Below are 14,233 nucleotides of genomic sequence, written 5' to 3' on the forward strand. Positions count from 1 at the left end.
ATAAAATACTTTCTTCTCCCTGTGGGTGTGTTTTGAAAAGGGGCTTGGGAACAATGAGGATTAACAAGCAGATAGAGAATTAAATGCAGGGTTGGAGTCTTCAAATGTGTGCACATTGCAGAGCGCGTGTTTGTGCCAAGATAAACTCCGTCAGGAATCAACATCGTTTTACATGAAAGGCTAATTACAGATTGGTGCTCCGCGGGTGGGAGGAGGGAATTTTCACCAATTAAAATGGAACTTTGCTGGTTTTCATCAAATTGCTGGATTAAAAACGCAGCCAGGGGCTGGTGAGGTGTTTAACAGCGCAGTTCAAGGAGGGGTTGCTTGACCCTGGGATATGTTGGTTTGTTGTTTTTTTTTTCCCCAGTACTAAAGAGGCTCTGCCAGTTCATTCAGGCAGGAGCTGGGTGGGGGCACTGGTTTTCCCCAACAAAAGTTGAACACCAAGAGCTTCCCTCTGGGTGTGCAACCCTGGGCTCTCCCCAGGGGAGATGGGACATGGGCAAACTTGGTCCAACCCAACATCTCTTGGAGTCCCCCAACATCAGGAGAGATTGGAGTAAAAAGGTTCCCAGTCTCCTCCAGGGTGTAGGTCATGGAAAGACGTCCGGATGGGTCATGGTGGATGAAGTTGTTGTGACCGTAACTCCTCTTGGTTGGGTAACTTTAGCGCGTGGTAGGTGAATCATCTCTCAAAAATGGTAAGCCAGAAGGCAATGCGGAGAAGAAAAACCTTCCCGGTCTGCTGAGGGGAGTGCTGGGGAGAAACAAAATCCAGCCTGGGCACATGGTGGGTTTCAGCTGCAGAGCACATGCTGCCTTGTTGGTTTTGGATGGATTTCACAAGAATTTGCATTTCTGGACTGGCTCCGGAGCCTCCGAGGCCGAGCTGGGCTGCAGACGGGGAGGATGTGATGGGGCTCAGACAGGAGCTCAGATGCCATTTTGCTCTAACTGGGGTTGAATTTTATGGTTTTGGAATGAAACGATGCAAAATGTGGCTGGGGCTGAGTTTCTCGGGAGATGTTCAGCTCACGAACCTCAGGCAAACACTCCGCGCCTGCCGCTTGCCAAGCGAAACCACAGATTTGTCTCAGTCTCTGCTTAACGTGGCCACAGGACAGCTAACATTGGGACTTTTCTCTCCCATAAGCTGCTATCTGTCACTTAGTGGTTACAGGAGGTGGTCTGGGCCATCGTCTCTTCAATGTCCCCTGTGCCCTTGAGAGCGAGGGAAGGCAGAGGGACTCAATCAGGAGAGGTGCAGTGTTTTTTTTAAAGCAAAGTACCTTCCCAGCCTGCTCTGCTCTTGTGCCCTGTGCTCCTGAACCAGTTAAAAATTTATTTTTTTAAAAGTCTGCTATGGCAAAGATCAGGTGGATGCTCGCTGGGTCCAATCCCTGAGAAGTTGTTGCATTATCCACAGTCATGGGACCATGCTGCGCTGACGGTAGTTGCCACTTCTCCTACAACATTCGCGTTTTTCCTTATTCTTTCCTAATACCACCACAAACGGAACACTGAAAGGCTCTTTAGTCAGACCGAACCTTGAATAATTCCTCTGAATAATTCCATTTATTCCAATTTTCATGCTGTTATGGAATTGTTTTCCAAAGAAGGGAGCGGGGAGAAGTCAGCCAAACCTAATAAAGGAGGACTTTGTTCTGAAGCTTGAGGGTATGGTACCAAGCAGGGCTTGCTATACAATTAATGAGTTTATCTGGCTTTTAGCTGCACGTGATGCACGGTGGCTGTCACCGCACCGCCCCACCACCACCTCCCGGCCAGCAGAGCCCTGCTGCTCCCCAGCTTCATAGAATTATAGAATGGTAGGGTTGGAAGGGACCATAAAATGTTTTGGGTTGGAAAGGTCCACAGAATGGTTTGGGTTGGAAGGGACTTTAAAGATGGTCGAGTCCCCCCCCCCGTCCATGGGCAGGGACACCTCCCACCAGCCCAGGTTGCTCAGAGCCTCATCCAGCCTGGCCGTGAACATCCTGGTCTTTGCTTTGCTGCTTCCCAGCTTCGGTTTGCTCCTCTTTAGCTTAGTTTCCCTTCCTGCTGTGCATCGCGGTGGCCTCCTCAGATGTGACTTTACGTCTGCCTTTATTTAAGCCTTGACCATCCCTCCCCAGGATGTTCTCGGTCCACGGCGGGCATTGAGCTCATGGGGCCGAGCCATTGGGAGCGTTTCAGGCTTTGAGAGAGCAAGAGGATGACGCACATTGCATTTTCAGGGCACAGGATAAAACAGCTGCTTCGTTTTCAGCGCAGATGTGCTTGCGGGCGGCATGCGTTAGCTCCGCAGAGGGGGGTTACAGCCATCCTCTTCTTGGCAGGGTCTGCATGGGCAGGGCCACCAGGTTGCTGGGGCTCCCAGGCCACCCAAAAGGTGGGGCTGGGAAGGGCTTTGAAGGTGTGTGATGAGGTTTGTCATCCCAGCAGAGCTTCCCTGTCCCCAGAAAGCACAAGTCAAAAATTACTTATTTTTTGGAGGAGCAGTACAGATGGGGAGACGGAGGCGAGTTACCTTTGGCTGCCCCATCTCTCCTCTGAGAAACGCCAAGTGCCAGGGGAAGGTGACCCTCCACAGCCCATCCCCATCCCCTCCGGCAGCCACCCTGCCCTGACCGGGAGAAGCCGCAGGAAGCGAGGGAAGACACTTCCTCCGGTGCTGGATCTGAGGTCACCTCCTGGCCCTTGATCCCTCCAGCCCAGGGAATTTGGGTCAGCGGGGAGGCACAGCTGAGAGCGACGTCCCTTCCTTCTCTCTCCCTGGAGATTCATTTGTAAAGGAACAAATAGGCTTGGCCACTACGCAGTACGGCTTTTTAATGATTTTTTTTGGAACAATGAGCTAAATACCAACGGGGTTTGGATCTGTGTCTCGGGGCGGTGATGTTTTCCTCTGTTGTTTCTCACCTTGCTCTGCTCCTCCATGCCCAGAAATCTTTTTCTGCTCAGGGAAATACCAGCAAGGAAGGAGCTTTTCATCCTTTTGGGATAGCCTTGCTGGAAAGAAAGCTAATCTGGTGGCCAGCATGTGGGACCCACCTGGCCCGACCCTGGGGGCTGTGTCCGCCTCTTGCTGCTGTGAACACACAGACCTGGTCCTCACAGCCCTCCCTTGGCATCGCCAGCCCCATTGCAGGTCCTGACCCCCATGTGCCAGCCCCTTCTCTGCTGCAGGGTCCCCAGCAGTTGTGTCACCTACTGCCAGGAGGACATGGTGGCCAAAGCATGCCTGGTCCCAGAGCTCCTCCATCATGGGCACAGCTTGATGGTGTACAGCTGGTGGGCAAATGGGTCACCTCCCCAGTTTTCACTCCATCTTGAGCCCGGAGCTCAGGTTGGCCATGTCACCCACATCTCCTACGCCATTGCATCTCTGATCCCCTTGGAGATCTTCAACCACTGTCCGTGTTGGAGGACATGTTGCTTTGGACCTGCCACAGGCCAACAGTTTGGTTGTCTTTGCTAAGTTAAGGTGGGAAGGAGCAATTTGTGGAGCTTTACCCTGTGCGGTTACACTGTGGGAGGGCTGCTGGTGGGATGTTCTCCTTGGTCAAACTCTCTGCTCCAGCAAAAGGGCACCAGCACCAGCTCTTTAACTAAAAAAAAAAAGTGGTTTCTGAAGTGTTTGGTGTTTCTGTGAAGGCATCCCTTGGAGAGGGGGTTTCTCAGCCATCACCAGCCGGGTCCCCCCCCATACCACCCAGCAAGGCAGCTCCAAAACCAGCCCCTGCAGCTGGCGCCCCAGGAGCTGGTTGGACTCACGGCACCTTGAGATTCCATCAAGTCTTAACCCGCCTCCTTGTCCAAGTTATGAGCAGCTCTTGAGCTCCTTCCAGCTCTGTCCTCAGCTGGATTCAGTCCACCGTTTCTTTTAGGATCTGCTTAATCACACCGCACCACTGATAAGGCTTCGTGCCTCTTGTAGGGGCTTGTCTTTGTGTGTTTCAATATCTCGCCTGGGTTATCAGCCACAGAGGGTTGCGAGGTGTGGCTGGGCGAGGAATTAACCATCTCATCCAAACCCTCTGGAAATCAGAAGCAAAGATTTCCCCCTTTCTTTTTTTTTTTTTTTTTTTCCCCTCTCCTGTGGGCTTTAAGTCAAGTCGTAACTCCTCCAGCATTGGAGGAGTGGCCGAAGCAAAGCCCTGGCTCCGGCTGGTTTCCACCAGAGGAATGGCTGCTTCTGCCCTTCACCTCCAGGGAAGTCCAGGAGAAACCTCAATCCTGCGCCACACAAATTGCTAAAAATAAACCCTTCGTCCCCTGGAGAGGATCCAGGGTCTCTCTGCATGTCCAGAGGGGCAAGTTTGAGGCTATCCATCACCTGAACCCCATTTTTTTTCCCAACTCGTGTTTTTCTGCCATGGCTTTCCTCTAGCTGTGCGTGACCCAGGTGAAAGGAGATCACCACCATCGCACTGGGGATGAAATGGGGGTAAATTGTGCAACCCACTTTCTGGGGGGCTGTTTCAGTGGGAATCATGCTGGGACCATGGTGGCTTTCTCCTGGCCCCAGATTTTGCCGAGGTTTCCTTCCAGCGCTGGAGCTCGCCCAGCCCTCCTGGCTTCCCGGGGCTTCGCTGGGAAGCGTTGGGAAGACAAAACCCCGCTCTGGAAGTGAGGCTTATTATTCTTACTAATTTTAACTTGATGTTCTTCCCCAAGCCTATTTTTATTCATTGCTTGTGGTAAGCCCTTTCTCTAAGGTAGAGCAATTTGCCACAGGACTCTTTTATTTTTTTTTTGTGTGTGTGTGTGTTTATGGATTTTAATTGAGCGATATCTCCTTTTTTACAAACCCAAAGCTGGAGGAGCTTTTTAAGCGCCCGTTGCTGAGCCTCTCGCCCAGGGTTTGCTTTGATCTCCGCAGGTGAGTGTGCACTTTTGGGGCCAGAGATTGATACTGCTTATTTGCATGTAAATCTCTGGGTTATTAAGATCAGAATCTGGCCCTTTAAATTTAATACTTTGCTTTATGCTTTTTATTTCCGCGTTTCTTAAAGTAATTTCCAAAATAACAAAACTTCAAACATGACGGGGCCATCTAACGTTTTACTGCCTTGGCTGGAGTAGAAGGAACATTTCTGGAAGTATATTATCCAATTTAACGAGCCTTTCCCATCTTGGCTTCGCTCCCACCCCTCACCCCCTCTCGCAGTTGTTTTGGACGGCTCTTTGGAGCCCTGCCACCTAATCCTATTAGAAGGACTTTTCATTACACTGTGCCTTGTGTTCAGAACCAAGAAAATCAGCCGGAGAGGGGGGGTTCTCGCCCTCTCCCTCACTCTTTTGCATTTTGCCTCCTGTCGAGATGAGAGCCTGGAGGGTCCCACGAGATTCCCGCGCAGCCTCTGCTTTTCTTGTTGTTGCTCCGCTCGGTGTTTATTAAGGAAGACTTCAGAATAAATTGGGTCCTTGCAAACTTATAATTAATTTGGAAGGGTCAGTCCTTCCCAGCCGAGCGAGGGCTTCTTTGTGTGGTCCTGTTTCGAAAGGCTGTTATATAGCTGGGATTTGCTTTTAATAGGGACCTGGCTATTTTCTGAAAATCTCATGGCTCTCGAAGGACGTGGTGTTATTGTGCAGGGCTGTGCTAAAAGGGTTTGGAGAGCACTCGCTTTGGGTTAAAAAAAAAAAAAGAAAAAAAAAACCAAACAAAAAAACAACCCAAGAAAAGGAATAAAAAAAGCAAGGAGCACATGTCCTGGGGTCCATGTGGGGCAGATTGCGCTCAGCAGCACAGAGCCAGCGCCTGGGAGATGCTTCGGGAGGTCCCCCCGCTTGGTCTCGGGTAGGTCTGTGGGGTCCCTTGTCCATCTGTCCATCCTGTGCCCCAACGAGGGGACCTTTTGCTTCTTCTCAGAGCTGGTACACAGATTTTTTTTTTCATTCCCACATTGTTTTGCTTGAAAGCCTGCCTTTCCTCCCCAAAATAGTCACAGAAACCATTAAAGAGAGAAGGTGGAGGGCAGGGAGAAGACAACGGGCTGAAATAATCTGCAAATAAAAGTTTCTGCAAAAAAAAGGGACAGACAGTGGTTTTCTCCAGAGGTGGGTTGGATGGATCACGGACCCACTTGGGCATCACCTGGCAGGGCCAGGGATGTGATGTGAGCTGGCACAACCCATGCGTGTGGCAGGTTGTGTCTTCCATCACTCAGCTGCAATGAGAAGCCCCCCGTTGACCATGGGGCAAGGGGGCCGCGCGGCGGTGCCAGCTCTGGGGAGCGATGGGTGAGTGTGGGACCTGGAAACATGGAGCTGTGACTCAACATATGAAACTTTTCATAGCCAAAGCTGGGGAGCAGAGGGCTCTGAGTCGCTCAGGAGGCTTTTGGCCGTGGAGACGTCCCCTATGGAAGTGGCATCAGTCATTGCACGCACAGCGAACGGTGTGATGGGACCACCTCGCTGCTGAGACCACCTTCAAAGCTGGAGTTGGTCCCTGGTTGTTCTCCTTCTGGCATCTGTTTGATGTCCCACCCTGACTGTCGCCTTTCTTCTCTCTCTCTCTCTCCCTAGCATGGGTCGGCTCCTTGGCCATGGGCATGATTTTTTTCTGCTCTCCCATCGTCAGCATCTTCACCGACCGGCTCGGCTGCAGGACCACAGCAGCCTCGGGAGCTGCCATCGCCTTCATCGGACTCCTCTCCAGCTCCTTCACCAAGTAAGGCTGCAGAGGGGCCAGCCAGCTCCTTGGCGAGCTCCTCTTACCTCACTGTTCCCCGCAAACCCCCTGCCTACACATTGCTGCTTTTTTCTGGGGCAAACCGGGTGGTTTCCATCCAGATAAGAGGGCTCCTGGCATCCCTACAGCCCACGTGCCCACAGCCTCTTTCTCTCCAAATCGAACCAGGTTGCTCTTTTGTCCTTACAGGGAATTTTACCTGACCGAGGGTCTTTATTTTGCAGGATTTCAGCCCTCAGGTTCTTCATTTGATCTTTAAAACAGGCAGTGAGAAGTTGACATGCTTCTTGTGGGCAGCTCTGAAGAGATGCTTGTGGACAAAACTGTTCTTTGCAACCCATTTCCCATTTGGGACTGAAAGTAAATTAATGCTTGAAATAATATTTGATGGGTTACACCTGGCAAGAGGGAGTTTCCATGCAGGGTAGACAGGGTTGGGAACAGTTTGTGCTGTTCCAGCACCGGCTCGGCCGCTTGCGCTCCTCGTTCTCCACGGCTGAACCCCATGCCGTGGATTTCTGCGGGCAGGGGCTGGCCGATGTGTGTTTGGGTGGCAGGTATACCAATTGGATGCAAGAGTCTTTCCAACCCAAGGCATTTGCCTCTTTGTGGGAGCAAAAAGAAGTCACCTCTGGGGTCTTTTATGTGGCACTTGTTAAATGGAGTCTCAAAGGCACCAGGGAGACACCCTCCACACCATCACTTGCCCCAGGTGATCTGGATAGAAACATTGCTTTGCACTGGAGATCACTTCAAATCAATATTGTTTTAATTAAAATGCTTCAAGAAGTGTTTTTGTTTTTTTAAAGCAAATACACACTAGCTTCCCGGAGGGCGACTTGCCCGCACCGTGCTCCTCCCTGCCCACCCAGCAGCTGGACACCAGCTCCCTTTTGCTCTGGTCAGCTCTGGTTCCCTGGGGATACTTTACTGTGTGATGGGTCCCCCCCGGCTGCCGCAGCCGCCCCGTAGGGGAGGCAGCTCAGGGACTGGTGCTGATTGCAGCCTTGGGATGCTAAAACCATCTCGGGCAGTGGCATGGAAGAAACCATCCTCTCCCAATTTCCTCCACAGATGCCAGCCCTTTGTATTTTGAAAGTCAATAGTAAATGGAGAAAGTGTGGTGGGTCCCGAGGGAAGGTGTGCCCGGGCTCCCGGCAGTGCGGGTCACAGGCGCTTACTGTGTAATCTTGCTTTCCTTCTAATCAACCCAGCTTGGATTTTTTCCTTCCCCTTTGTAAAATGTTCGTGCAAAGAAAAAGAGCTCTTGGGACCACGTCGCTGCCGGTGGTTTCTGGTGTTGAGCTTAAAAAACAATCAAAAAGTACAGGCAGAGAAGAATATTATTTCCAGGAGAGCTCCAGAGCTGAAATCCCCATTTCCTGCCTTCTCGCTCTCGGTTCGCATTCCTTTGGCTGTCTTTTAAGGCAGAAAGGAGCCTCTGTGCAGCTGGACTGCGGGGAGGGAAGCTGCCTTCGGCACGGCCGAGCCGGGGGAAGAGCAGCGAGGCTGGGGGATTTGGCAGCGCTCCATCTGGATGGCGAAAGCCGGTCCTGAAATTTGGCTCCTGCTCACCCAGAACAATGGAGAAGGGTTTTGGTTTTTGGTTTGGTGTTGGTTTTTTTTTTTTTTTTTCTCCTCCCTTACCAGCTCCCTGCAGCTGGAGATGACGCACCCAGCGCTGGCTGGGCTCCGTGCACCGGTGCAAAGGGAGCTGCTGCTGTCATGGGAGACACAGCCCAGGTTTGGTGGGCTCAGGCAGGGCTGGATCGAGCCTAATCAACCTTTTTTATCTCTTTGTTCCTGGAAAATGGGTTTGCTTTCTCCAAAGAGAAAAGCAGCAGTTCCCATCTCTGCACCAGGCTGATCCCAAACCCCAGCACGCAGCTCGTGCTCGGTGCCTCCTATGCTCAAAATATGGGGGGTTTTGTACAAAAACCAGTAAATCAACAAAAGATGCTGATAAAGAGCTCTGGGGAAGGCTGAAGTTTTCTGGATGGGGTCGAGGCGAGGGTTTTTCTCGCTTCACTGCCTTGCACCAGGGTGTCTCCCGCACTCGTGATCAGCTCGAGCCGCTGCAGATCTTGTGCACCCTCAAGAAGAAAGAAATCCCAGTTGTTTTAAGACTTCACAATCCCTCCGGTTTTAAGGGGGATGTTATAGTGTGAGGAATGGGAGCTGGTGGCCAGTTCAGCTGGGCTGCCCCCCAATGCCCTCCCAGCCCTCCTCTTCTGCACCGTTCGGTGTTTTGGGGTGGGGTGAGTCCCTTTTCATCTGCCTCTCTCTCCTTCCCCTCTGCAATTTCTGCCCGGTTTCTCCTGCAGAGAGAAATTCCCCAAACCTCCACCAGCAGAGCTGAACCAGGGTCGTTCCCCTTGTGAGCTGTAAGTGAGAGGCAGCCATCAGAGGGAGACCTCGTTGTCCCAGGAGATGTCGTTATCCATGGGAGACCTCGGTATCTAGGGGAGGTGATGCCGCCCTTCCCACTGGAGAGCATCTGGCTGATTCCCAGCAAGCAGGGTGGGAAATCCTGGCTAAGGGGCAAGTAGCCCCTCCTTGGCTACACTCATTCTGGGATGTCTTAGCATCAACAGGGAGCAGATGGGAACCGGGGCGTTTGTCTGCACTTATCCAACATGCCAGCTTAGCTGCAGGACCAAAGCTGGGGCGACCCAGCTGAGATGGCCAGGGCTGGTCCGTGGGAGGTCGGAGACGGGCTGCGCAGCCCAGCTGCTTGCCTGGCTCCTGCCGAGGGGGTTTCTGATGTGGCTTCGTTCTGGAGTAGCTGGAAATAATTGCCTTTCATGACAGTCATTTGTCTTTGAGCCGTTGGGTAGAGCAAGCACGTTCTGCTTTCTGCTTGGCTAGCTAAAGAGACGAGCGTGCAATGGAAGAAATGATGCTCTTGAAAATGTTTTCTCAACTTCTGACTGCTCCGTGAGATCTGGGCTGCTGTCTTCTCGCTTGCTTCATGAGCAGCACGCAGTATTTCACATGAGTTGTTCTGAGTGTTGGAGTAAAGACCCCGTTCGTGCAGCACCGCTTGCCTGGTGAGCTGCCCAAGGGTTTCCATCACGTTCTCCTCCCATGCAGTATTTCATGGCAGACTTTTGCAGCTGAATGTATTGCATGGGGGTGAAGAAAAAATATCCTTCATCTGGAGAGAAACACAAGGGGTTATTCGCAGTGCCTAACTTTAGGCTGCTTTCTCAGAGGCTTCTGTTGGGAAAACCGGGCTGGCAATTGGGAAACGGCTCCTTCCAAGGGCTCTCAGGACTTGCCACTTGTTCTGTAGAGCAGCCACTTCACTCCCTCCTTGAGCACAGCCACCAATGTAAGGTACAAATGAGATCTATTAACCCTCTCATTGAAGTTCCCAGAGGAGCTTAAAGAAGAACTTAATTAACCAGCCTGGAGCCTGGGCAGAAACGCAATGTTCCCTTCCTAAGAGCCTCATAACCAGTGGGGTTGGTGCCTTCTGCTTTCAAATGCTGGGTGCAGAATGTTTTCAATTAGTCCTTTCAGTGGAAAGAAATGGTTTTCTAGCTAAAAATAACCCACCCTGCCTACCTTAGAAAATCTTGCTTGCTGTAATTCAAAAACCATGCAAGTTAGGTCAGCTTCCCAAGGAGGGAGGGCTGGCTGCTGCTGTCTCTGTGCAGAAAGCACTCCCCAGCTACTAGACTTCATTTTCCCAAAGAGTTAACGTGCCAGCTGTGAAATGAGGATAATCCTTGCTTTGGCTAGGGTATAAGCTCCTCGAGGTCAGACTGTCTGTGTAGCACCTGTGGTATGTGCAACCTGGGTCTTGACTCCAGGATTTGCAGGACATGGAGGAGAAGCCTTCCTTACCTCTGCATAACGTAACCACCTCAATGTGTTGTGGGGTTTTTTTTCCTACTAGGTCTCTGGAAGTTCGTTATTTCACGTACGGGATCCTCTTTGGCTGCGGCAGCTCCTTCGCCTTCCAGCCCTCGTTGGTCATCCTTGGTCACTACTTCAAGCGCCGCCTTGGCTTGGCCAACGGCATCGTGGCCGGCGGCAGCTGCCTCATCTCCGTGCCACTCCCCTTCTTCCTGAAGATGGTCGGGAAGGCCATTGGGCTGGCGCATACTTTCCAAGTACTCAGTGCCTTAATGCTCATCCAGATATTCTTGTGCCTGACCTACCGGCCCCTCTTGCCACCTTCTTGTGACTCTCAGCGCGATGGGCAGGACAAGCTGGGCAGCCGGAGCGCGCGGCAGCAGTGCTGGTCCCAGATGCGCAAGTATTTCAACTTGAGGGTTTTCCGCAGAAAGACCTATCGGATCTGGGCCTTTGGGATCGCTACAGCTGTCCTGGGATATCTCGTACCTTACATGAACCTGGTGAGAGCTTTGGCTGGGACTGGGAGGGGAGGGAGGTCCCTTTGCCTGGAGATGGTCGTGGGGACAGAGCCACCAAAAGCCTCAAAGCTAGTAAACTGCTGCAGGCACATCCTGTAAACAGGCATAGCAGTGGGAGGAGACAGCTTTTTCACACTCCTAGGTGTCCTCTGTGCCGAGGTGGGCAGAGCAGTTGCCTCCCATGGCTCCTGAGGACAAGCATTGGTAGGAGGAGGGAAGGGGGCTGTTGAGTTTGGGGTGGGCGGAGGTGTGAGGGTCACACAACAACCCCCGAAGCCACGAGCCCTCTGTGGGAAGTCTTGTCCCTTTTTGGGCTATGAGAGGAATTAATTTATTGAGGATTCTTGTCCTTGGGTCCTTCCCTCCATCCTAGGTAAAATACGTGGAGAAGCGATTTCAAGAAACCAAAAAGGACTGGATCCTCCTGGTTTGCCTCGGAGCCATGTCGGGGCTGGGGCGCTTGGTTTCAGGCCGTATTGGTGACTACATTCCCGGGCTGAAGAAGATTTACCTGCAGGTACGTTGTGTCTGACCCTCTGCGTGGCTGCTGGCTAACTGCTGCAGGTCAGGGGGTACCACCTCTACATCAGTATCCACACTCTGCCCGAAAACTGTCAACCACAGGTCACAGATCCTTTACCGACCATTACCCTTGTCTGCTGTTAGGGAAGAAAATTTATTATAGAAAGGTGTACAGAGAAGTTATGCGCGTGACCTGAGGTCTTGGTGTCTGTTCAGCAATCAAACTCAGTGGTCCCGACTCTTCCCAAGCTGCAGGACACCCTCTCACCTGTTGTGGTTTTGAATAACAAAAAATTCCAGCAGCTAATCCAGAAGCTAATCCAGCAGCTAATCCTTCCTAAAGCTTCTTAAAAGGTTATTCTTAAGGGCTTCTTCGAGACGAGAGCAGAGGATGGATGGCATTGCTGGGTCCAGAGGAGGGGAAGATGTCATTGACCTGTTCAATGTCATCTTCATGAGATGTCCTGCTGCTCATCCTGCACCCCAATGACCTGCCCCCTTTTGTCTCCCCAGGTTGTGTCCTTCATGCTGTTGGGCCTCCTGTGCATGATGATCCCCCAGTGCCGAGGGTTTGAGGGCGTCATTGTCATCTGCCTCTTCCTCGGCCTTTGCGATGGCTTCTTCACCACCATCATGGCCCCCATCGCCTTCGAGCTGGTGGGGCCCATGCAGGCGTCCCAGGCCATAGGGTACCTCATGGGGCTGATGGCCGTGCCCATGACGGCGGGTACGCCGATAGCAGGTTAGTAGCGCCGTGGTGACCTGGACCCAGCTGTTGGGAGGGAGCAGATGCTTGAAGCAGCTTTCACCCATGGTGGTATTTTGGCGTGAGACCAGACGTCACAGTTTTAAATTTTCTGGTTTATCGTGTCACGTGGGTCTTGAAGTATGGGTGTAGCATCGTTCCATGCTACGTCCTGCAGCATCTCAGGGCCTTCCTCGGGGCTCATGAAAGGTGACCAGTGGGGGAACAGTGAGAGAAATCCAAGATGACATTAAGCTGAGCTAAAAATGGGCAGATATTAGTTTTCTAGGAGTCCTTTTAGATATCTGGGGACAGATTGCTAATCGGTAAATTCAGCCCCTTGATTGTTGAATCAAAATTCGAGATGGAGACACCCGAGCCTTGGTCTTCCCAGGACCTGGGTATGTGTTTAAGCACAGTAATAACCACTGCATCCTTAACAGCGCGCACTTTGCCCAAGCCGGCCCTTGAACAGCGGAGCATCTGCATCAGCAATCGCTGAGCTAACGCTGTATAAGCACCTCTGATCTTTCTGCTTCTGGCAGCAAAATTCAGTTCAGCGCCCTTGTGAAGGAACATGGGGGTTGCAGATGTCTCACTGTTCTGGTGCTGCTGCAGGACCCCCTGCCTCGGGCTTCACTGGGCACAGGGCTGGGCAACGGGGCTCCTTTCGTGGGCGAAATCGCCAGGCAAGTCTCTACTCAGGAGAAAACTCCGAGGGATTTTTCCAGTGCTAATAAATGGTCCATCCTCTCCTGGTTCAATGGGAAGGATGGCTGAGGCTTTCCTTCTTGGCTTCCTTGCTACACAATGTTGGCTGCGCACATCCTTTAATCCAGGGCATAAAAACTCCGAAGAATGCAATGGGGAAAAAAATAAAATTGTTTGAAAAACCCAAATCTCCCCAAATCTGGTGGTTGAAGCAAGCTGCAGCTGCCGTGACTATAACCACCATTGTTTTTGTCTTTCAGGATACCTCAACGATTATTTTGGGAATTACGACGCCGCCTTTTATTTTGCCGGAGTCCCCCCCATCATCGGCGGCTTGGTGCTCTCCGTCGTCCCGCTGGTCCATCAGAGGATGCTGAAGAAGCAACGCCTGGATTCCGGCAAAGACAAGATGCTGGTCTCGGAGACGGTGGTGAACGGGGAGATGCTGCCGGGCTGTCCCGCCTCCGAAGCACACATGTAACCCCTCCACTCCCCGACACTCGCCGTTGCCACCAGCATCCTCTCCATAGCCCAAGCACAGGCCCTTTTCCAGCCGGACCGTAATTCTCAATGATCACAGATGCACTATGTTTGTAAAGGAAAAAAAAAAAACAAACAACAAAACAACAGAAAAAGTTCTTCTAGTTAAAGCCTTTTAACTAGCAGAAATGCTCATTTTTGGGACAGTTTTGATTTCCAAGCCACCTTTTTTTTTTTTTTTCTAACCATTTTTTCTAAGGAGAACTCTCACCAGGATTCAAACTTGATCAATCTCCCACTCCTCTCCCCAGTTTTCTATATGACAGAGGTTTACAGCTAATAAATGCCTTTTTTAAAGCAGGCCACAGCTGGAGCTTGTTGAACCTTGCAGCTGCCCGTCCTTCTCCTCCGGTGTCACTCGGGGTGTCATGTCCAAGCGTGACAGCCCCCTCCCCGTCCAGCACCGGAGGCTGTTCTGGAGCCAGCAGATCTGAAGGAGGAAACGCTGCTTTCGTCCAACGCACAAACCAAATAAATGGTCGTTGAGTCCCGCTTTAATCTTCTTCTCTTGTCCTTTGCCGCTGCTCTCCCACGCACCCAGGGAGCCGCAGCTGGTGACAACGGGGAGCTCGTCCAGCTCGAAGGATGGAGCCATGCAGGAGCGCTCCCTCCCTGCAAAATATG

The 14,233-nt window shown here is 51.8% G+C and overlaps 1 protein-coding gene across 1 annotated transcript; it reads left to right on the forward strand.

Annotated features, from left to right (window-relative positions):
- Positions 1 to 6,248: 6,248 nt before the first annotated feature.
- On the forward strand, positions 6,249 to 13,550 carry SLC16A2 (solute carrier family 16, member 2 (thyroid hormone transporter)). Its single transcript, XM_010074535.1, has 6 exons — positions 6,249 to 6,252; positions 6,541 to 6,685; positions 10,611 to 11,073; positions 11,465 to 11,608; positions 12,127 to 12,355; positions 13,330 to 13,550. The coding sequence occupies exons 1-6, from the start codon at positions 6,249 to 6,251 to the stop codon at positions 13,548 to 13,550; spliced, it is 1,206 nt and encodes a 401-aa protein (XP_010072837.1).
- The last annotated feature ends 683 nt before the right edge of the window (positions 13,551 to 14,233 follow it).

This window comes from Pterocles gutturalis, unplaced genomic scaffold (genome assembly GCF_000699245.1).
Source record: "Pterocles gutturalis isolate BGI_N339 unplaced genomic scaffold, ASM69924v1 scaffold25042, whole genome shotgun sequence".
In the NCBI taxonomy this organism is placed as follows: Eukaryota; Metazoa; Chordata; class Aves; order Pterocliformes; family Pteroclidae; genus Pterocles; species Pterocles gutturalis.

Bases quoted from the DNA above. Each gene is read 5' to 3' on its own strand.
- SLC16A2 (XM_010074535.1), top strand. The intron at 11,074-11,464 runs GTGAGAGCTTTG...CCTCCATCCTAG, and splicing joins TCGTACCTTACATGAACCTG to GTAAAATACGTGGAGAAGCG. The intron at 12,356-13,329 runs GTTAGTAGCGCC...TTTGTCTTTCAG, and splicing joins GGCGGGTACGCCGATAGCAG to GATACCTCAACGATTATTTT.